Consider the following 21,655-nt stretch of genomic DNA (forward strand, 5'->3'; position numbering starts at 1 on the left):
TTTAATGACAGAGGGACCCTGCAGTGTCAGTAGCTACCAACAGGTATTTGCAAATGTTCGGTCAGCAAGGTGCTATGCCGCAGTTCCCCCGCATGTTTGGGGGCGACGACCTAAGACAGCCAGGCCAGTTCACGGTGACCCGCCAGTAGTGAGGTCCGGTCTCCCGACTCCCGCTCAATAGGCCTCCTCTTCCAATGTTGCTTCCATACTCCTTCCACAACAAGGAAATGTAGCCGACCGTTATCCCCACCCACCACAGCCTGCTCAGGCTGCAACCTCAGGACAAGGCCTTGGTCCGATGGGGCCCACAGGCTACTCAATGCTGTATGGTCAAGGGCCAGCTCAAGTCGTAGGGAATCCTAGCACCAGAGCGAGTACCTAACTTCCTTCTCAAAATATCGGTATTTCAATTTTTCGCAGGCTTAGTCAGCCGTCCAGGATGGGGCAATCCACCCCAAGGGGCACCTAGTGGCCAACTTGGCCCGCCTCAGGATATGCCTAAGGCTAATCGACCTGAGGTGATATGGATCGGCTCTGCTACGGCGTGGTGATGGAACATTCGTCTCAGATGCAGAGACCTGGTACCACGGTTCCACCCATGGCAGATTCCAAGGTAACCTCTACTGTTGGAATGTGGTAGAGATAGTTGGTGTCTTCAGAACTCCCTTTCCAAAGTCGACGACGCGTCCGCACGCACAGTGAGAACATCGATATGGTTGGAGTTGCATTATTCATGTTTATGAGGCAGATAGCTGATTTGAAGGCTTCCCTAAACTCAAAGACCAAGTACATAGCACAGCTCGAGCAGGAGCTGGAGGCTAGGAATAATAAGGTCCCCAGTGGACCTATGGGGGAGGTGACTAGAGTGGCTAAGATCAAGGCGGTGTTCGTTTGGTCAAGAGTCCCCACGGCGAGTCGATCAAAAGGCTGAAGGCCCAGCTGGTTACCAAGGATGCCCTCATAGATGATCTTCGAGACGAAATACGTCGGCTCAAGGCATTCATGGTTAGCGCGACATCGTATCCTTGGCGAGGCAGGAGGGGCTCGTGTGTAGGGTGCATCGATATCTCGGCCGTTGAGTAGGGCGAGCCCTAGAGACGGCAGAGGGACCCCAAGCCCTAGGTGGATGCACGCTTGAGGCTACTAACAATCTGCTGATGATATCAGAAAGTCTCCGAGTGGCTTGGGCTCCTCGGGTAAGTTACAAGTACACCCGCTGTTGACAGGAGGGCCAGCTTTCCCCTATCACAGCATGAATCGAGATGACCCTATAGATATAAGGTGATGGGGATGTGAAGGAGGTCATAGCCTGTTTACTGTGGTGTCTCAGAGTTGAGGAATTCTATAACAGCACCTCTTCTGCTGTACCCATCAGAAGGATCAACCGTAAATGTTATGCCTTTGGATGCACCCAGGTAGAGATCAACATAGTTAACGGCAAGCTACTAGTCCGTACAGAGGTAAGCAATGACAGTCTCCAGCACGGAGCGGCCTAATCGGTTATCTTATCCCCGGTTTCCAGTGTACAGTAGACGCATCGGTTGAAAATTCCATTGTGTGTTTTTGCAGTGCAATTCGCCCATTTGATAGGGTCTTAGCGATGTTGTGGTGTATGTGTCAGGATGGATGGAATAACGGTAAGTACGGTGCTATTGAGAAGTTCCTCGTCCACTACGAGCCCATAGAGCGTGGCAGAGCCTCCTCTCATTAATTAGACCATGGGCTTTGCTACGTCATACCATCATTCGAACTAGATGGTCGATTCATCGAGCCCCTAGTAGGTTGCGTTACAGCGGCGAGGAATGTGTCATGCAACGAGAGCACTCCGCTCTTCCATAGAAATTGCTACGGAGGGTCTAGTTTTCTTGCCGTTAGCTTGTTGCAGTCTCAAGTGCTACCACATGTCCAAGCCCCGTCGCACCGTGGGCTCATGGAGGTAGGCTGTTATCACATTGTTTGGAGTCGTCGACTCAACACGCAGGTCCAACTCGATACAGGAATGCCTCGATGCCGTAGCTTCGAAGATGGGCACTGCTGGGAGCTCCTCGGGGACTCGCGATGGTGGCACTTACCCACGAGAGGTGGTCAGAGGACCGTCCAAGTTGATAGTATCTACAGCAACTGATTCGGTGCTGAAGGTGACGCCTATGTTGGCCCTTGGGGATGACGTGGGTTCGTCAACTGGAGGGACAGTTCGTACAGGTAAATTCAGTTTGACGACGTTATGCAAAGGGTCAGACTCAGGGCGAGAAAACCACAGAACTATAGGCAATCACTCGAGGGCTGAAGTCAGCAGGGAAGGCGCGCCAAGTGTTCACCAGAGCGCTGACCTCTGGGCGAACATCTTGTCCGGGGTTAAATACCTCGGGGATTCGGCTCCTACGAGGAACATAGCCGACAGTGAGGATGATGGGGATAACTCGTCTCAATGGAGTGCTCTACAAGAGGCTCCCTGCGGGGTATCATCGGATGGATCCTCATCGTGGAACCCTGCTGAGAATGAACTCGGGATTCCCCTTGAATTCGGCAATCAACGACCGACAGTCTGGAGCGACATGAACTGTCTTGATGACGATGGACTCAGCTCGTCGTTTCCTAGGTGTGACGTCTCTCTGACTGGCGATAGCGGTGAGTAAGTGGCTCATCCTGGGCCCTACGTGGGATAGTATAACAGTTGCTAACTTGGTAGGCAGGTACTGACAGCTTCCATATATCCTATGATGATGGTTTGGACCCCATCGAGGAGCCCTGCGTAGCTGGTCTGGTCGATGAGCTGGATTCACCAACATTTGGTGTTCGGGGTGATCCATGTAAGGTTCCTACATAGCCACCTAGAGCACAGCAGCTCATAGGGAGTGTCATGCTTGGCCACTTTGATCGACCTTTAGGTAACTCGCAGTGTATAGATGGAGAAGTTTTGAAGGGTGATTCAGTCCAAAGCGAGGCTCCCGACTCGTTCGATGACCTCACAATCGAGGATATTGACGCGTTGTTAGCAGCGGATGAAAACCTCTTGTCTCGAGTGACTCCGTTCGCAGCCAAAGCATCCTGCTCCGGGAATACAGAACATGGCAGCAGTCCAGTGAAAGTTTCTCTTCCCCACATATCGCGCAACGAGAAGAGAAAACGGTCTGATGGTGACACGTGTGATGCCACTGTCCGAGGCTCTCAGCACGATAATGGCTCACAGAGAATTCAGCGTACCACCGATAGACGGGCACAAGTCCAGAGTTTGAGTCCTGTCGCGAAGACAGGTATACCAGATTTCATCCACAGACCAGTGAAGGAAAGCAACAAACTCCCAACACGAGTCCGGTCTCGCGGTTCCTTTGAAAGGGAGCATCTGTCGAGCATCTCCCAAAAGGTTGTAGATGCTGGAATAGGCTCAGATAGAGTTAGCTCGACTACGGATGTTGGTGGTCGGGTACCAGTCTCAACGCTGCGGAGTCAGCCGACACCACAGAGGAGTGTAACAAAAATCACGACAGCGGCGAAAGCCCACCAACCGTCCCGAGGCGCCGGCCCACACAGAGCTAGAGTACCGGCTTCATCTTTGAAAGCAATACTGCCAACGCAACCGATGGAGGAGGATTCCACTCACTGGGCAGGATTAATCTCACAAGGCAGGCCGAGAAGGAGCACGGGTTCTACCGAAAGCACGGACGAGCCATCACACTGTTCGGCGGCACGTCGTCGCAGGAGAGGAAGTACGGTTCAAGCGACGCCGGCTGAAGCAAGCTCTTCCCAGTGGCGACCTATAGGGCCTACCCAACCCATGGATAACACCGTTGCTTCTGTGGTCCTCGAAGCTACACAGAGTATGGACGAGTTCGTTGACCTGGAGGTCGACACAGTCGATGCGGCAGAGGCTAATGGCCGTATCGATAGGTTGTGCATCAGTAAGGACGTTGACTCTCGTTCTTCGAATGGTAACGTACTCTCAAGCTAAGCGTCTTCCAGGTAGAACCCGCCCCTTAGAGACCTCTCCTGAACGTCCCGGGTCAAAAAAGCGGAAGACACCGAGTAGCAGTACGAGATCGAGCACGGCCTCGCAAGGATTGTCCCCGACGCAACCGATGAAGTATCGTGCGAAATCTTCCTTTTCAATTCCCCCAACGCAGCCTATGGCTGTCCGGCCTCACCGAGATCAGCCTACTCTTGACCAGCAGCGGATATGTCTCAATGCTGTTGGTGCCTCCAAACGGAATTCAAGTCATGCTCAGTCTTCATGATGAAACATATAATCATTCCAAGGATGTCTAATCCCATTTCGTAGCCTCATAAGTTGAGCGAACAACTCAGTGGAGCGAGGACCCATGATCGTGCGCCACGCAAAGCTCAGTATCAAAAATGAGGAAAAATTTTGCATTGCGCCCGCGTTTCGTCACCCCAGTATTAAGTGTTGAATTCTCTGTTCTCTTTTTTGCGTGACCAAAACAGTGCTCTGGAAGGGACACACCACCGCCTGGTGTTGATATCGGAAAATTTGGTGATATCCGAAATTAGAGGACCACGAGTGTATTATCTGATAAGAGAGTCTTTTCCTTCTCAAGGTAAACGAGGTGGATCGAACAAAGGCCGCGAGCAAGTCCCGCACTATCTCATAGTTAGAGAATTCGCCACAGTGAAGACAGGGGCCGATGAACTCAATGAAATATGATAGCTTGAAGTGTCCTCACAAAGATTCACATGCAATTAATCGGTCAGTCAAGCCACTCGGAATTTGCCTAGATAGGTGGTATGCTTTTTATTGTGGTGGCTCATAGATGAACAGCCCTCCTGTGACGAATATCACGACTGATGGTTGGTAAGACAACCTAGTCAAGGCAGTTGACTTTCTTCTCCAATCTGACTTCCCACTAAGGCGCAGATGAATGAATCCGTCCTTGTCGAGCTGGTCAAGATAACGGAGTACTCCGCTCACGAGCAACGAGTTGCTATTATGGGTTCGTATCACAAGAAAGCTCAACATGGTGAGACTCCTCAATGCGCCATCGCAAAATCATTTGCAGTTTTGATGGTATCGAGAGACTCGAGACCAGCATTATTGGGCACCTCTGGGCTATTCCCAAGTTCAGTTCGATCAACTCTCCTCGAATTAACGACACAACGAAAGGAATCAACGGATTGCTAAGTAAAAAATAGGTCAAATTGATCGATATCCATCCTCGGTCAAATATGCAAATCGCATTGGATACCATCCAGCGGATAGTATGATGGTAGTAAATAATAATGAGTCGACATCTCCAATTATCCTAGCACAACTTCAGAGGACAGTCAGGAGAGAACGGGAAAATGAGATAATGTCGATAAGCAGGCCATTGGTATCATCAGCCATTCCAAGTGAGATGTCAGGGACGACAATCTAGCCGTCTAACTGCACTTATCAGACTTCCCCTTCGGAGGAAGCAATCTCTCTTTCAAGCCGGTGCACTTTAGGAGTGCCGCGGTGCACCCATGGTCATCCATACAGGTTTTGCAGGCGGGATCAGAAGGGTCCTTCAAGCACTGGAGTGCACAAGACAGCCCACACTGTCCATACTGACCGAAACACTGGGCGCATCCATCGGTTAGGCCGCAGCCTTCCTTAAGGCATTTCGGGATGATACCCTTCGGGTTAAAGAGTGCGTCTGAGGCACAGTGATAGAGGAAACCGGTGAAGAGTTTGCCGTCAATAGTCTTCTTGTCGGCGTCGGTACAGGCATTATCGGCGGCAACGAACGCGATGACCAGGATGTTGATGAGGAAGTGCATCTTTAGAGAGATGGACGTGATAGATCTCCGAGAACTCTGATTGGGATCAGAGGCAACAGCTGAACTACATAGCGCACGAATGCAGACGTGTTAATCGCACGCGTACTAAGCTTGGGTGACCCAAGTTGGGTCGCACTCTCACAAAGGCTCTCATCATAGGATTGATATAATATAACTGATACCGCCTTAAAGGGTAACGCTGTCCTCAGCAAGCGAAAAATGATCCAGGGGTTACTATACGAGCTACGGATAAAACGTGTAGGCCCTACACTGTAGGGAATTCGTATCCTTACGATTCAGAGGTGCGTGGCGGCCGTAGAGAAGACGTCACTAAACCTCCTCATTCACGCAATCACGGATCATTCGTCTCATTGCCACATGGGCTAAGTTGCAGAATATATTCCGGTTCTTTCTTCCGTGTCAGGAGGCGAGTCGACTCGAAATGAGGGGAAAGATTTATCCACAGTATTTATGAAGGAGATCCACAGCACATGAATTTCCATAGTCGCAACTCGAGAATCTCGAGTTCCGTCTTGGAGAACGCATACGTGAGCGGACTGCGGTCACCGCAGCCCTATTGACAAGTATTCCTAGTTGACCTTATACCGTGCTTTCTTGCTCTTTTTCGTATACCCATGGCTGACGCCATAACGTTCTCGGTAACTGTTCAGCAGTCATTTGAACTGTAGGCACCTCAGCAGCCCATCTGGATCTTGCGTTCCCCTAGTCCTTCACAAGGATCTCTACATTACGACTTGCGGTGACGGCACGAATCTACAAGGTAGGTTCCGTTACAGGTGTTGTATTCGAGGGGGAAAGAGTCAATCGAGAAGAGATGTTATGTACCGTGAGAGCGCCTTCCCCTGAGAGTCTTGATGCGTTATAGTACAATCCAGCAGTTGCACTTATGTTTGATTTCAGACATTTCACGTTTTTCATTATCATTTGAATCTTCATCCATGCAATGCGTGACACGGTCCGTGTCCCACGGATAATCTGTCTCTGCGACACACGGGCTGAAGTTGAGGATGTACCCCAGTCCTTCCTCCCGTGTCAAGAGAGGTGAAATGTTCATTTACAGTATATATGAAGGGGACCCTAACACAAATCAAGACCGTCGAGTTCCGTCTTCAATAATTCATACGTGAGCAGACTGCGCGATGTGATGCTCCACAGAGCGGTGAACGCACGCAGCCACAAGGTGGAGCTACGTCAAACGATTCCACCTTGTCACTGCCCCTCGCGAGAGTTGCACTCCGGGAAAATAAATGAGTCAATCAGGAAGAAATACAGAATCTCTATTGGAGATGGAATTCAGTTGCGCCGCCAATACGTGTAGAATAGTTTTACGCAAGTCTAAATAAGGGTAACACGCGTATTCAGTGGAGTGTAATTGAACCGCTTCGTGTATTAACGAAAGCATAGAACGCCATTACACACAATTAAACCTAGGCGGTGCGCGGATAAATATGTAATAAGCGTAATGGCGTGTGTAAAGCGCATATTACACTACACGTACTGATAAGACGAGTGACTCGTCTTATAGTTTGAAACTCGATAAACTGATAAACTGATAAACTCGTCTTAGACGAGTTTATCATACGTGAAATGTTGCGTAACTACGCGTTATAACATGCGATCACGCATAGCGACAACGCAAAACTGGCAGCGCAAAACTCCGAGTGTAACAGAAGCGAACAGCACCAATCCGTGCCAACGACTGCCCGTGGGCGCCATCATAGAGCGACCGCCATCGATCGCGCACTATCCAAACACAACCATCATACTTGGGAGATAGTATTAATGGGTCACATTCGCAACAACAATCATGGCTCATAGAGACTTCCGTCATCCATAAAATGTGACACCTCTATGATACGGCAGTACTGCTGCCCAATCTCTCCGAGCACTATTCTGCATATTCCTACTGAACACAATCACAAAATTGTACGCGTTCCCAAGCGTCGAATCCGGGCCTCTTCCAATCTCCTGCTCAATACTTTAGCGGTCATACTCAAACTCTCACTCATGAATCGAGCATGTGCTGATGCTAGATCGTACTTGGGCAAAAAGCCTTGCCCGGGACTCGAACTTAGGGTCCACGCCTGCATCAGAATCAAAGGCCAAACATCGTTATAGTGCATACGGAGGTTGATTGATCGATGCAGATGTAGAATCAAACCAAAAATCTTGCGTCTGAGTATAAAATCTTGTGACAGATTATCTGTCACAGATGCATGGTATATATAATGGACATACTAGGGAAGGCGCAAAACTGATTTCACCAATCGCCGAGGCAGCTACATGTATCACATGATCTGGCCACGAACTGAAGGAATACTTTCGATAAATATCTTAATTCATTCTATCATATTATGATAATCATAAAACTTCGCTGGTAAGCTTCCGAACAAACTCAACTCCTCGCGGGTCACCAAAATAGAACATCTTCCTTAGCTGTGCATGCTCGCCGCTGATCTCTTGATGCTTGGTAGCCGCAAACCTTCTGCCAGGCAGTCGATTCGGGACGCCACTGCCAAGAGCCTAAGATCGTGAATACCTAGGTAACGTCATCACTACACGATGAGGGGAGTATGTTCTCGGGAAATAATTCTATCCATGACATGAGCTTCATGCGAGGCTCAGTGTTATACCTCCACTCTAGTCGTTCTGCTCCATAAACCACTCGTTCGCGCATCTTCAACCCATGCCCCGCCAGTTCGTCCAGTTGTGTGGACACTATCTGAGAGAAGTCTATGTTGTCCATAACTCGTCAACATTGCTGTGAGAGCAGCGCTCTTCTGTTCATGAATCCTCGCACTAGCTGCATGGCTGACTCCTCAACCAGAGGTAACCGTTGGTCTTCTCGATTTCGCTTGGCTCGCAAAAAGGGATACTTCCAGTAGTGTCGACAAAAACTCAGTACCCTGCCAAACAAACAACTATGTGAGGTTGGTTCACGAGTTCACGTGGCGATCGAGGAGACCGTCTTACTTGGCGTTTGTGGGCCTCCAATGGCACGTTGAACCTAGCGGGCCCATGCTGCATTGAGACAAGGCGTATGAACGTACTTGCTCTGACGTAACTAAGTTATCTTTCTGTCAGTAGAGTTGAATTCTTTACAAGTTGAGGACTTGAGCCCGTAGGACTTTGAGGCGGAATCTTTGGGGGCCTCTCACCGTGACCGTACACTTCACTTATTAATAGTCGAGTGATAGCAAAGACGACGGAAGTAGCACTCTGTGTCAAGATTGCGACCACTAGTATGAACGATAGAGTTGTTCAGTCAAATTCACTCAGTGATGCTCACTATCATCGAAGAGGCCCGTCTTGTCAAGGTCATCCATGTCCACAAAACGTTTAGCAAATAATGGTGCCAGCGCGTGAACCAACTCCATTCGATGTGGATAGCGACGCCAGCGGAAAAGGAATCGCGTGGACATTACCTAGGAAGGAGTATAGGAGCATTAGACTTGAAGCACTAGCCATCCCCACCATCATATAGTCTTGGAAGAAGGATTGAGCATATTCAGCTGTAGAAAGTGTGCGTCGAACAGCCAGGTACGCTTCGACAACTATTGCAACAAAAAAGTTCAGTAAAGCGATGAAAATTATCACCACAAAGAGTACTAGATACCTGACAGAGAGAATGCAGCCATCATGGGAACAGTCGAGTCAGATGAAACTGCCGAGTCACTCCATAGTCATCTTGAGCAACTCGAGAAGCCAAGAAAGATAGGTTACAAGCTAAGGGCCGGATGAGATGTCCAATGTGGGATGTCCCACTCTCCCGACCAGAGAATCTCAAACTGTAGCACTAGGGTCGACCAGATCTGCTGACTGAGACGTGCAACTCGCTGATTTCAATAGACTCACTGTACGGAATTGGTCGAAATCCTCACCGGCTGCGTAGTTGCCGATGAACGCCATGAATACGAATATTGTAACAGAGGTTATACCTGCTCAATGAGGAGTTGAGCCGATCGTCACTGAGATCTTAACGGACCGAAATGAAATATTTCATCTCGAGCAGTGAACCACGTCGAGGAAAGCACTGCTACCATCGGATGACCAGCAAGGCACTTGATAATCCTCCATATAAGGAGGTACCTTCGCTTAAAGCCATAAAGAGCTGTACAACCAAGAAGCTCACATAAGCAACATTCCGAACTTGGCCGAGTAAGTTTCGCAGTGCAGTGAATTTTGGAGATCGAGGAGTCTTGCGTGCATCTGAGGGAAAGAGACGACACAAATTGAGTAATTACCGTAATTATAACGTAGAAGTGTGACATACATAGGCAGCGGTACCTCGGTAGGTGAGAGGTGAGCATCGATCATATTGGTGACCACTTGAGCGTGACGTTCGGCACTTGAAAAGACACTGCCAGGATTGCACAATCATTTGAAGGTCGAAGCTTCTGCCGGGTCTGATACTCACACAATACTTCTCCAAACGACAAAGATGAGGATGAGACAGTTAACTATCAAACTCCCTGAGAACCTGCATGCACACGAGGAGGGTTGATCTGCATCAGAAGCAGGTGGTATTATCTTTCCTCACCAAGAGATCTTCCTCCTGATGACCTCCTTGAGCCCACGATGTAGTTGTGGCCGACTCTTCTGCAAGGAGCTTGCTCCTAATACAAGAAGCTCCGCTAAACGTGTCGCTTCTTGAACCAACGAAGAGGACCTTCGACCATCCGAGCTTCTCGTGACACAGATTTGATATCATGACCACGCATAATCCGAACTGACCGTACGATTCTATGACTGAGAGGCTTTTCGTGTGGAGCGGTTGTGGTGACTGTAAATGAGTTCACCTGTCTCTCGAGATCCCAAAGACGCACAAGACCAACGCTAGACAGTTCACAGCTATCCATGCGTGAGACGATGGCGCAAAGACATATCTGGCGAGGCAAGCAGCGATAATGTATCATCAGGAAGGCTTTCAAGTGTCACGATGGATTTCGACTTCTACCACCCGTGTTCGGAAGAAATCTCGCTTAGTATGGTCGGATCGGTGCGACCTGCAATGGACCTGCTCGGTCTGTTTATCAATACCCAATCGCTTGCTTGTCCGTTTCCATTGAAAACGCAGGATGGAGACTATACTTGCTCCAGAATCGTGCCCTGTGCTGAGAAGACCCACGAGGACCTAGAAGTGCAAGACTATGTAATGTCTGCGGTCGAGATCCCTCGAAATGATTGGGCTCTCTTGGAAGGCTCTTCTCCGAGCGGTGGCGGGTCGGCGCCATGCAATAACTGGGCCACCTCTATGCGGTCGACTTGACCTTCTCCAAGACGGGTATTGAAATTAGAGTCCTCGAAAGCCTCAGAGAGGATGTAAACTCTGGTCGATTGGTTTGAAGGAGCTGAGCGGAATACCTCGTTGATAGTGTGAGCTGCCGCTGAACCAGGCTTTCTGGACTAGAGAGGGAACGCTGCAATGATTCTCGAATTCTCCCTCTCAAGCAGTTTCTTCGCGCTCCACTACGCTTTTGGAGGCGCTCACAAGTTCATTGGTCTATATGCAACCCATGTTCGTTATGCGAAATGCATTCTGAAAGTTCTAGAGAGGCGTTCAAGTACGTGTAACTTACTGAGAGGCCCGAGACCGCCTCCTTGGAATAATCTGCAAAGAGCAAGAGCACATCTCAAGATGAGAATCTGAGTTCCCGCTGAGCTCATACCCTCCAGGAATCGGCAGCCTTGCTTGTCCAGCAAGCCGGGTATAGACCTTCTTCATCTCCGATGAGCATTCTCTTTCTCTAAGACAGGAGACTATCCTTCTCTCTGCTGGCGTAAGCCTCCTGCCCACGCAGCTATAGTCTCCTCAAACATAATAGGAGGGAACAACGTGAACTGCTTGTACTGGTAATCGCTCATGATTAGATCGGATCCTCGAGGAGCATGCAGACTGTAAGTATTGGTTACCTCCGATACCTGATGAACCGTTACAGCTGGTTCGCATAGAGCGTGCGGTGTACTCCTCGTAAAGAGTTCAGGATAGGCTCCCAGCTCGTGGAGGACTTCCAATCCCCCAGTCCTAGCGAGAAACCTCCCGCCTCTATGAAAGGCCGCGTGAGGACCTAGGTCACTTTCTCTGCGGGGATATTCTATCGCCTCCTTACACCAGTTCGATAGGAACTTGGGTCTGTGAGGTAGATACCCAGGAAAACAAGTCCAAAGAAAACCAGGAGGATAACGAGCCTCGTCCCAAGAACCTTACGAAAATACCAAAAGAAGATCAAGCATAAAGAATGCTGCTGCCCTCTCTGCTCTCTCTGCGTTGAGTGGATCTTACATGCAGACTTATCTCAAGTTCGAGGCGATTGATGAGTGTTCGTCTGTCGAATCTGGGGAAGAAGAGCTTCTTTTGAAGTTCAGTCTCTGAATAACTTCCCACCTATAGAACTTTCTGCGCCAAATCCTCTGGATTTTTATTGCGGACGCAGTTCGGTCCAGAAAATCCTTCGTGGGCTGTAACTCTTTCGACGTCAAGAATGAGTTCCGGATCATGGACATTACTCGTGCCATCGATGACCTCCTCATTATATGGAGCCGAGGGAGCAAATTCAGTGGAGACCAACAGCTGAGCGCGAAACATATCCTCAAACCTTGACTGCTGTGACACATGGCTTTCAAGCGAGTTTCGTCGGAGCCCTGGTAACTGTTTGATTGCTCGCCGGCTCTCAAATCTCGGGATGCATGAATCATCATAAATGGCAGGCTGCTGAGGCTCGACGATCCTAGCATCATTTCGGTCGGGAAGAGCCGTGAATCGTTCGAATCATGGATTGGGAAGCACCCCAACTCGACCTCTGGTCCCACTGTTGCTCGCAAAAGATTCCCTTCTTTCCCCTTCTTTCCCCTTCTTTCCCCTTCGTCCTGAAGCCAATTAGAAGCGTTTGTACTTGCCAGGGTGGCTGACGAATCGAATTCGCTCAAATTGAACGGCATAATGCAGGTCCAGGACAGTCGCGAGCTGGCCGGCTTAGTCGGTGGAGCCGTTCACAGGGACTTTGTCGCGGGACAGTTGTGTTCACAAATGCTAGCGAGATGGAGATGCGAATAGAACCTCCGTCATCAAGGAGGTGTGACTAGTATAACAATACGTTCGCTTTCTCTCCATCTTTCACATTCTCATCTCGAGATAGCTAACTCGACGACGGAACCCCTTCCGCCTTGCGACCATGTCTTGCGAGAAGATTTCAACCCAAAAACTTGTCCCACATACAACACCACAATTCAGCAGAGTAACTAACACTGCAGGAGTCATTTGAATGATATGAGGGACATACATTTCGTTTGTGAACGACGGGGAAATGTACCAGTATTGGTATTGGCACACAGCACAGCATTACCAATGCTGCATTGGAGCTAAGGTCGGAGTATTCGGCGAGCCAACGGACTCTGTGATAGAACAGGAACCATCTTCGAAGCTTCGAATGGCATCGTCTTCTGCCTTGGGGAGAAGCTCAGCACCTACACCAGAGGTCGACTTGCGTGCTTAGAAAGTGTTTCGTTCATACGGTCACTTGGCCTTGATCGATCTGACTCAACTGACTCTCTATCTGTCGTTGACTCATCTGCAAGAGATCCAGAGCCGAAATATCAGCCTTCCTCGAAAGCAGATCTAGTATGTTCCGGAAACGACCACGGGACCTCTGCTGCCATGATCGGTCAATCCTGGCAACAACACTCATTATGGAGTCGAACCTTTTGCCGAATACCAACGCTCACCGAATAGTCAGTGTTTTAGCGAGGCTTTCCCATCTATCGAGATCTGTAGTATTTATCCGTACAAGACCTTCCTCTACGTGTTGAAGCAGCTCCTGGAACCTTATAATAGCTAGTTCGATTTACAAATCACTGCTACACCACATCACCTTGGAGCTGGGAAAATACCAACGATCTGCGCGAAACGTACAACTGCTCGAGTGAGTGCAGCAACCGCGAGTCGCAGGTCTTGGATGTTTCCTAACGGTTCCTGGGGAGAGATAGTATGCTTCGAGATTGTCAGTATTAGAGCAGATCGCCTCGCAGTATGTCTTACGTTGTGTGCTCCACCTAGTTTTGACTGTGGCTAACAGGAATAAGTTCAGTATGCGGTTACACATCAGATCACTCAACTGCCTGTCTCGAATCTCCCTCGTGAGCAGTATTCCCAGGACTATTCATCCTGTATCTCATCAAACGGCGCTGTAGGGTGGCGACTCGGGCGTCCGTGATTCCTGATTCGAAGAAGTATTTTCGTCGCTTAGCGCTGCAGCAGTGTTTCAATGAACAGGGCAATTCGTTCACTCAAGTCACTGCGTAGAGTCCTTTCGATCTCGGCGCTGGTCCGTCGACTCCGACCTAGCTCCTCAGTCAGCCGTTCAGCGCTCTTCTTTATTTCGCTCATCTGTGAGTATTGATGGAGAAAGGCTGTCAACAAAATCTCTGCCAGAGTGAGGAGCTCACCTCCCGACGGTAGGCGATCATTCGCTCAGACAGTCTCGAGACTTCCTTCTTGACGTCGGTCAAGTCGCCACCGAGGGGCCCCGGGTTCAACCACGGCCGTTGTTGATCTCTTCTAGAGCTCGCTACATCGGTGCGGGCGAGGTCGCCTCCAGCTGGGAGCGTATTGATTAATGAGTCCACGTCTGGACTCCAATCTGCGTCCATACCAGCCGCGTTACTGTGCCCGGACTCAGTGCGATGCCGACGACCACTCATGACAGACGCTTTGATGTGACGGTGGTTGGGCTCGAGGGTCATTGCCTCCTGAGCATGACAGTCTGGAGCGATGAAAGTGAGAAAGAGATGTTACATCGATGCGAGAGCGACTCGTCAACACGGTCTGCATCGCATCAGTTTTACTCCTCAGCTCGTCCAGCTCGGCATTGAATCCATCCATAGTAGCTGCCAAATCGTCCATATTTTCCAAGCAAAGTGCGGTAATCTGCCCAGAGTAGTCCCCTTGATCTAGCCCTGGCCTGTCAACCTATTGAGAAAAGTCAGAAACTCCCATGTTTCCCTGGGTGGTTCTCACCGATGGAGCTAACCGTACGTCATTAATTATATTTGCGAGCAGGTCGTCATTCCTCTCTCTGTTCGAGCTAGGCTTCTTCCCGCCACGAATATTCATCGACTCAACTAGGCGAGTTAACTCGTCATTTTTAGTTTCAAGTTGGAGCATCCTGGCTTGAATGTCACCAGCTCTGGCTCTGGCACTTTCAACTCCCTCAAGCTTCGCTTCAACGATGATGAGACGCCGTTGCAGAGTCTTCTGATCGACCAGTCCCTCCGGGCCCTGCCCGCCAAGCTGTGCAGAGGACCATTTACGGTGGAACCCTCTCATTGACGAGCCGATAGCGTTGAGTCTATTCTCTAGACCAGCCACAGCATCCTCGATTTGCTCCATCCGGGAAATGACATCATGTTCAGGAGAGGCAGAGCCGGACTCGTCTCTGGTCCCGAGCTCCTCATCTCGAACATCCATCCTATGCTCTAATGCCTGTATTCGTCCAAGTAATGCATTCAAGACGTCTCCGTTTATGCCGCTGGTCTGTTGATCGATCTGTATTAAGTGTTTTTTCAAATTCTCGCCGATTCCTGCCGCTAGAGAGGTCTTACGATTCACCGCGCAGAGGAGGCCAAGGCAAAGCTTCACTTTCTGGAGATCGTCTGCACTTCCACCTGTCTTAGGGATGGGTGCTTTTCTAGCCTTCAAGACAGCTTGACGGCTCCGCTCTCTCTCTGGAGCATCCATGACTTGAATGTGTTCATCAATACGATCAAGCCGAGCCCACAAGGTGTTAAGATAATCACCATTGATGCCACTGGTCTGCGAGTCGATTTCTTTTATAAATTTCTCGACTTTCGGGAGCACCTCTGATGAGCTTGCGACTCTCCTCAGAGTAGCGCAGACGAGACCAAGGCACAGCTTCGCTTTCTGGAGGTCCTCTAGATCGTCCCTGCGGGAAGATGTTAGCCCGCTTTCAGTCACCACCTCGCCTTGGTCCTTTTTCAGCTTGTGAATGATTCTCCCTTCTTGAGCCAATACTCGGTGATGAAGCACCGTGAGTACATCACCGTGTATGCTACTGGTATGTTTATCAATTTGTGCGATATACTTTTCTACTTTCCCTAGAACCCCTTGAGCTGAGGCCAAGCGTCTGAGTGTTCCACATATCAGACCCAGTGACAGCTTCACTTTTTGCATCTCTTCGTGCTCCACACATTGCCGACTCTCTACGGCGAACTCCTCAAGAGCACCACCATCGAACAGAGCTTCCATTGCATCGATTCGACTCGAAAGTGTATTAAGGAAGTCTCCGTTGATATGATGAGTCTGAGTATCGATCTGGTTCAAGTACTTACCGAGTTTATCAGCAACATCAACTGCCAGTGCTGTTCGCCTCAGAGCGCCACACACTAGACTTAAACACAGTTTCACTCGCTGCAGATCGCTGGACATTTCGATTAAGCCCACGGCCGACTCACTTCTACACTCGATCGTTTCTCCGCTTTCATCTGACAACGCAAAGACACTGATAGGGATAGGAGAATACTCTGAACGAATGTTCGTCAATTCAACGATGTATTATGACATTCCCGCTGATGCGGGTGTGAGGAGCGCATCAAAGCGCAAAAAAAGTTGGCATGAAGCCTTCACTATGCGAGGTAATACTATATAGAGAATAGATGATCATCATGATCATGACACTCTCGTGAGAATCTTGATCGACAACGAGCTGAACCTCCTACGAGCTCGGCGACACAGTCGAGCCCGCCGAAGCAGTACACTGTTGGAGCTCGACGGGAGGCTCCTCTTCACAGTACATCAGTGCGAGGAAAAGGTCCTTTCTAGACACAATTCCGACAACTCGGTCCGACTCCTCTACTGCAACCACAAGGAGATGTCTCAGACCCAACTGTCTGAACAAGTTATATGCTTTGTCGAGGGGGAAGGATGCCGGAACTGTTAGAGGGCAACGATTGGCGAGGTCCACCAAATCCAAGACCTCATTTCGTGATACTGGGCCATGTCGCCATAAGTAGTCTTCTATCGCTCGACGTGAAACTAAGCCACGGAGCTTACCCCTACTTTCGACGATAAACGCGCAATGCTCAGACTTTGTGAGGACTGTATGAATTCTCTCGAATGTCTCTACTGTGCTGAAGCTCGTGAGAGGCGCGGGCGACATTGCTGATGATATGCTCTTACCCCTCATTGCGTACTCATGGTAAGAATCGAGCTCCTCTAAGTAAGGAACCTGTCGAACTTCCAGTACAAGATCATAAGCACCTTTGAGGAACAGATCAGCTACTTGCTTCGCCACAATGACAGTGATCATAATATAGGGGAGCTGTTGTAGATCTCCAGTGATCTCAACAACGATGGCAGTCAGGCTTATAGTCATTCTAGAGAAACCAGCGAGCATACCAGCAGCACCGATAACAGCATAGGAGCCCACTGATCCTCCCAGGGGGTGCATCCAGATACCTATCAGCCGACCAACACACGCACCCATCATTATATTGGGAATAAAGAGGCCCATAGGGATCGCAAGACCATACGTCAGTGATGTGAGGACGAAAATAACAACAGCGGCAAGTATCAGCACACCAGGCGTATACTCACTATCACCCATATATGGGGAAAAGAGCAAACGTATAGCCTCATCACGAGACGATACGAGTAAAGCAGCGAGGGGATTCACGCTCCCGCCACTGAGTCCTTCGTCACACATAGCTCCTGCAATGTCGTCATCAGTTACGATAGCGTCAGGTACCACAGGGTTGCATTCGTAGAAGAATGCCCAGGAGAGGCCAAAAGAGAGCAGAATGGTCATGAGTATAACGACAATGACCTCTATCACTCGCCAGGCTCTTCTGCGGTCGCGACCCATCGAGAAGAGGTGGAACCAGGCACGCCGCCTTGACTGTATAAGTTTAACTCCGGCACAGAAGAGGGCTCCCAATAATCCAAAGAGTACACCGATAAGGGCACAAACAAACAACTCCCACACTCTGAATGTTCTATCAGCTCCTGAAGCTTCCAAGTATGCATGCACTGTATAGCAGTCGAATGGGTTAGAGCAGTTCACCAGAGCCGACAAATGTTTAGCCGTGAAACTGGCGATAATGCAGCCGAAAAACGCCCGCCAAGTCGTCTCGGCTCGCCAATACGTAGACGCTTCCTCGAGGGAAAAGAGAATACCACCGAGTGGTGCTTGGAATGCTGCGGCAACTCCCATCGCAGTTCCAATAGATATGAACTCGTATTTAATCCTGTGACTCGAGAATGGCAACAACGCTCTAAGTTGGAACACGTTACGAACGTGCATCTGCGCCACCGCGGCTCCAACGATCGCTCCCAGGTGAGCCATCGGACCCTCGCTACCTGACACAAGACAGCAAGATCAAACAAGAGCCGCAAAAGCCCACGTCTTACCAGCGTAAAAACCGACACCAACGACCACAATCTGACCAACAACCCTCAGCGCACACGCTCTGAACTTGAGTAGTCTGGGGAGGATGATGCCATTCAAATACGTCTTCACATCAGGAATGCCACTTCCACCAGCTAGCGGCTCAACATAGGCAACAAGGGCTCCAATGAGCGTCGCCAGACTCACGCCGATAACAAGCCAGACGATCAATGCTAAGCCAAGGCCTTCACTGGCGATAGCCGCTATCATAGCGATAAGGCGGCCTCGATAGAGCCAGTAAGACCCTATCAGAATGACCGCTCTGAGTACGCCAACGAGGAGCCCTGCCAGAATGACCAAGAGCCACCCTATCAACACGGTGGTGCGGGGACGATAGTGAGCTGGATCGGACTTGTCCAGACTCCAGGTCGGACCCACTAGAAGAGTGTCACGATGCTTCGATGGCTGATCCACAAAGTAATCAAAGCTTTCGAACGGAGGTGGCTTCGGACAGCGAAAGTCTGTGGCTGTCAATAGAGCCTCTTCCGCCTCAGTGTCACTGTCACCACCCTCACCATTTCCAGCAGTATGTGCAGGTGTTGATGTCGGCGATGCGACATTTGCTGTTGCAGAGTGCATAAAATAGAGTCGAAAAAAACTATGTTGACACCCGATACGATCGTGTGAACACGAGATAGTTTTCTCTGTTGGATACTATAAGTGTTATAGAACTCCATCACGAACAAACTCATACGTGGGAAATAGAGCAACTAACCGCATCGAAACAGTTGTCGTCTACAGTGTTGTCCTCCTACCCCGCAGAGTACCGATAGCAACAAGACAAGGAAATATGAATCGGAGTAGCCGCTGCTCTCACAGAGAAATGCCTTCCCCACTTCTAAGGAGAATATAGACAATGATGGAGAGTGGAAGTATAGTGCAAACACAGAGTGAAATGTAGTACACCATTACATCACGTATGTGCCACCACCAAAATAGACGTCAATGCAAGCATAAATTCTTATGGTTTTGCAAGCCAGATCACAAAACATCATCAATAATACTTGTTCGGGAGGCCGCGGCAGTGGAAGAATGCGACACAGTGTCATCGCTCTTCCCAGGTTTCCCAAACTCATCAGCAGCATCTTCCATACTATCAACGATGTCCTTCCGAGTAACTATACCCACTACATGATTGGCATCATCCTTATCTACAACAATCATATGCCGCAGAGCCAAGTTACGGAATATAGTATAGGCCTGTGCTAGGGGTGTCAACTCGGAAACTATCGTTGGAGTACGATTAGTCATGTTGAGCAAGTTCAGCCGGGAAGAAGCGGAGACGGCGCCACCATGAGCTTTCACCAAATCAACGATATTAGCCCGCATCACTATACCGAGCAGTCTATGGCTGCTATCCTCAATAGTAAATGCATTGTGAGTGCAGGTCGAGAGGACCTCCTGGATTCTACCCAAGGTCTCGACCTCGCCGAAGCCAGACAGTGGTGCCGCCGACATCCGGTATGTCACATACTTGCCAGCCATGTTACGCTCATCGTAGATGCTGAGCTCCTCAATGTAGGGATATCCACGTAGCTCAGACACTATATCGTATGCCCCTTTGTTGAACATGTCAGCCACTTGCTTCGACACCACCACAGTAACCATCACTGCAGGGAGGAGCCGCAGGTCTCCGACTAGCTCAATGACGATGACTGTAAGACTGATGGTCATACGAGTAAAGCCAGCCATCATACCAGCAGCGCCCATAACAGCGTACACACCAGGGTTGGAGGCCCATTCGCCGACCCACAGCCCGAAGAGTCGGCCAAAGCAGGCACCCAACATGATGTTGGGGACGAACAGGCCAGCAGGGATGGCAACACCATACGTCAGTAGAGTGAGGAAGAATATGATGAAGCCAGCAGCTGCCAACTGTCCCTGTGGGAACTCCGCTTCGCCTAATCGAGGTGAGAATAGCCACTTCACTGAAGTGTCCCTATCAGTGAGGAGCATAGCCGCCAGTGGGTTGTAGTAGCCCATATCGACCCCTTCATCGCACATAGCCGCTTGTATACCATCGTTAGGAATATAGCTCTGTCCATCCAGTGGTTTGCACGCGCCCATCTCAGACCAAGATACCCCATAAGCCAACAAGATGGTGATGAGCATCACCAACCCAGCTTCGACCACCTGACCGAATCTCCGACGATCCTTCCCATTGGAGTAGAGATGAAAGAACACCCGTCTGTAGTATTGAAAGTAGCGCACGCCCTGACAAAAGATAGCACCCATGAGGCCAAAGAATATACCTAGAAGGATGAAGCAAGCAAACTCCCAAACGTGGAAGTAACTCTCATCTGCATTAGGGAACTGCATACCACCAGCGAGGTTAACGCATGAGCCTTCCACTTTACACTGGAAGTACTGCGCTGTCAACCGAGTCATGTAACTAGCGATGATGCAGCCCAAGAAGCATCTCCAGTACAGCTCGCGTGGCCAGTATGTTGATGCTTCTTCTATTGTAAACAGCATACCTCCAATAGGAGCTTCAAAGGCTGTAGCTACACCCATGCCGGCGCCCATCGACACAAACTCATCCTTCACTTTCTGTGTTGAGAACGGTAACAGTGCTTTCAAGTAGAACTTGTTCCTAGCATGCATTTGTGCGACTGCTGCACCGACGATAGCACCGAGGTGAGCCATAGGGCCCTCACTACCTGAAAAAAAGGTATCGGACGAAGTTAATCGAGAAATGTTGGGTAGTACCTGCATAGTGTCCAGTGCCGACCACTACGATCTGACCAAGAATACGCCAGACTATCCCCCAGAACCTCATCAGCTTGGGCACCATGACGCCATTGAGATAAGCCTTCACATCTGGGATGCCGCTACCACCCGCAAGAGGGGACATGTAGGAGACACCCCAGCCGATGAAGCAGATGAGTGGTACGCCGATGGCTATCCAGATGAGCATAGCACAGCCAGGGTTGTCAGACTTGAGCCAGTGGATCATAGCATCAGTTTTGCCAACTAGTAACCAATGAGAACCAATTAGAATTACGCCACGACATATTCCTATGACGGCCCCCTCGACGATAGTTAGAATCCATTTAACCCACTGAGCGATGAACGGGCTATAGCAGGAGGGCTTTCGGGGGTCCAAGGGCCCACTCGGGCCCACCGGAATGGACCCGTCGTGTATCGTAGGATGGTCCCAGAAGTAGTCGTGGCTCTCGATTCCCTTTACACCTTCCTGAAACTGTGAGACCTTCAGGAGGGCCTCCGTCTCCTCCTCCTCTGAAGAGCCCTTGGAGCCCCTTGCACTTGAATAGGTCTCGGAACAGGAACAGGAGCTCGTCTCGAGTTTAGAGATGGACATCTCCGCTTTAGGTTTCGTAGATGACGGTGACGACATATATAATAGAACCCAATCAAGGGTTGCCACAATAGACAATACAGAAACAGAAACTGCAAAAGAG

The 21,655-nt window shown here is 49.8% G+C and overlaps 7 protein-coding genes across 7 annotated transcripts; 2 read left to right on the forward strand and 5 right to left on the reverse strand.

Annotated features, from left to right (window-relative positions):
* Positions 1 to 53: 53 nt before the first annotated feature.
* Positions 54 to 1,711, forward strand: Pmar_PMAR023537 (hypothetical protein; the record flags this gene model as incomplete). The annotated part of the gene is made up of 10 exons (XM_002785778.1): positions 54 to 134; positions 269 to 374; positions 421 to 518; positions 569 to 613; positions 660 to 698; positions 749 to 856; positions 901 to 1,005; positions 1,168 to 1,196; positions 1,331 to 1,460; positions 1,622 to 1,711. 10 exons carry the CDS (start codon positions 54 to 56, stop codon positions 1,709 to 1,711), a joined length of 831 nt encoding a protein of 276 aa, XP_002785824.1.
* Positions 1,712 to 3,775: 2,064 nt separating this feature from the next.
* Positions 3,776 to 3,949, forward strand: Pmar_PMAR023538 (hypothetical protein; the record flags this gene model as incomplete). Its single annotated transcript, XM_002785779.1, has 1 exon — positions 3,776 to 3,949. The coding sequence occupies one exon, from the start codon at positions 3,776 to 3,778 to the stop codon at positions 3,947 to 3,949; it is 174 nt and encodes a 57-aa protein (XP_002785825.1).
* A 1,424-nt stretch (positions 3,950 to 5,373) lies between these two features.
* Pmar_PMAR023539 (hypothetical protein) lies at positions 5,374 to 5,754 on the reverse strand (the record flags this gene model as incomplete). Its single annotated transcript, XM_002785780.1, has 1 exon — positions 5,374 to 5,754. The coding sequence occupies one exon, from the start codon at positions 5,752 to 5,754 to the stop codon at positions 5,374 to 5,376; it is 381 nt and encodes a 126-aa protein (XP_002785826.1).
* A 7,526-nt stretch (positions 5,755 to 13,280) lies between these two features.
* Positions 13,281 to 13,460, reverse strand: Pmar_PMAR023540 (hypothetical protein; the record flags this gene model as incomplete). Its single annotated transcript, XM_002785781.1, has 1 exon — positions 13,281 to 13,460. The coding sequence occupies one exon, from the start codon at positions 13,458 to 13,460 to the stop codon at positions 13,281 to 13,283; it is 180 nt and encodes a 59-aa protein (XP_002785827.1).
* Positions 13,461 to 14,740: 1,280 nt separating this feature from the next.
* Positions 14,741 to 16,216, reverse strand: Pmar_PMAR023541 (hypothetical protein; the record flags this gene model as incomplete). Its single annotated transcript, XM_002785782.1, has 1 exon — positions 14,741 to 16,216. The coding sequence occupies one exon, from the start codon at positions 16,214 to 16,216 to the stop codon at positions 14,741 to 14,743; it is 1,476 nt and encodes a 491-aa protein (XP_002785828.1).
* A 79-nt stretch (positions 16,217 to 16,295) lies between these two features.
* Pmar_PMAR023542 (Chloride channel protein CLC-d, putative) lies at positions 16,296 to 18,824 on the reverse strand. Its single transcript, XM_002785783.1, has 2 exons — positions 18,197 to 18,824; positions 16,296 to 18,145 (listed from the first exon to the last, which is right to left on the reverse strand). The coding sequence occupies exons 1-2, from the start codon at positions 18,810 to 18,812 to the stop codon at positions 16,503 to 16,505; spliced, it is 2,259 nt and encodes a 752-aa protein (XP_002785829.1). The 5' UTR covers positions 18,813 to 18,824; the 3' UTR covers positions 16,296 to 16,502.
* An 81-nt stretch (positions 18,825 to 18,905) lies between these two features.
* Pmar_PMAR023543 (Chloride channel protein CLC-b, putative) lies at positions 18,906 to 21,646 on the reverse strand. Its single transcript, XM_002785784.1, has 2 exons — positions 20,943 to 21,646; positions 18,906 to 20,893 (listed from the first exon to the last, which is right to left on the reverse strand). The coding sequence occupies exons 1-2, from the start codon at positions 21,589 to 21,591 to the stop codon at positions 19,215 to 19,217; spliced, it is 2,328 nt and encodes a 775-aa protein (XP_002785830.1). The 5' UTR covers positions 21,592 to 21,646; the 3' UTR covers positions 18,906 to 19,214.
* Between the last annotated feature and the right edge of the window lie 9 nt (positions 21,647 to 21,655).

Source organism: Perkinsus marinus (genome assembly GCF_000006405.1).
Source record: "Perkinsus marinus ATCC 50983 genomic scaffold scf_1104296931952, whole genome shotgun sequence".
NCBI lineage: Eukaryota > Perkinsozoa > Perkinsida > Perkinsidae > Perkinsus > Perkinsus marinus.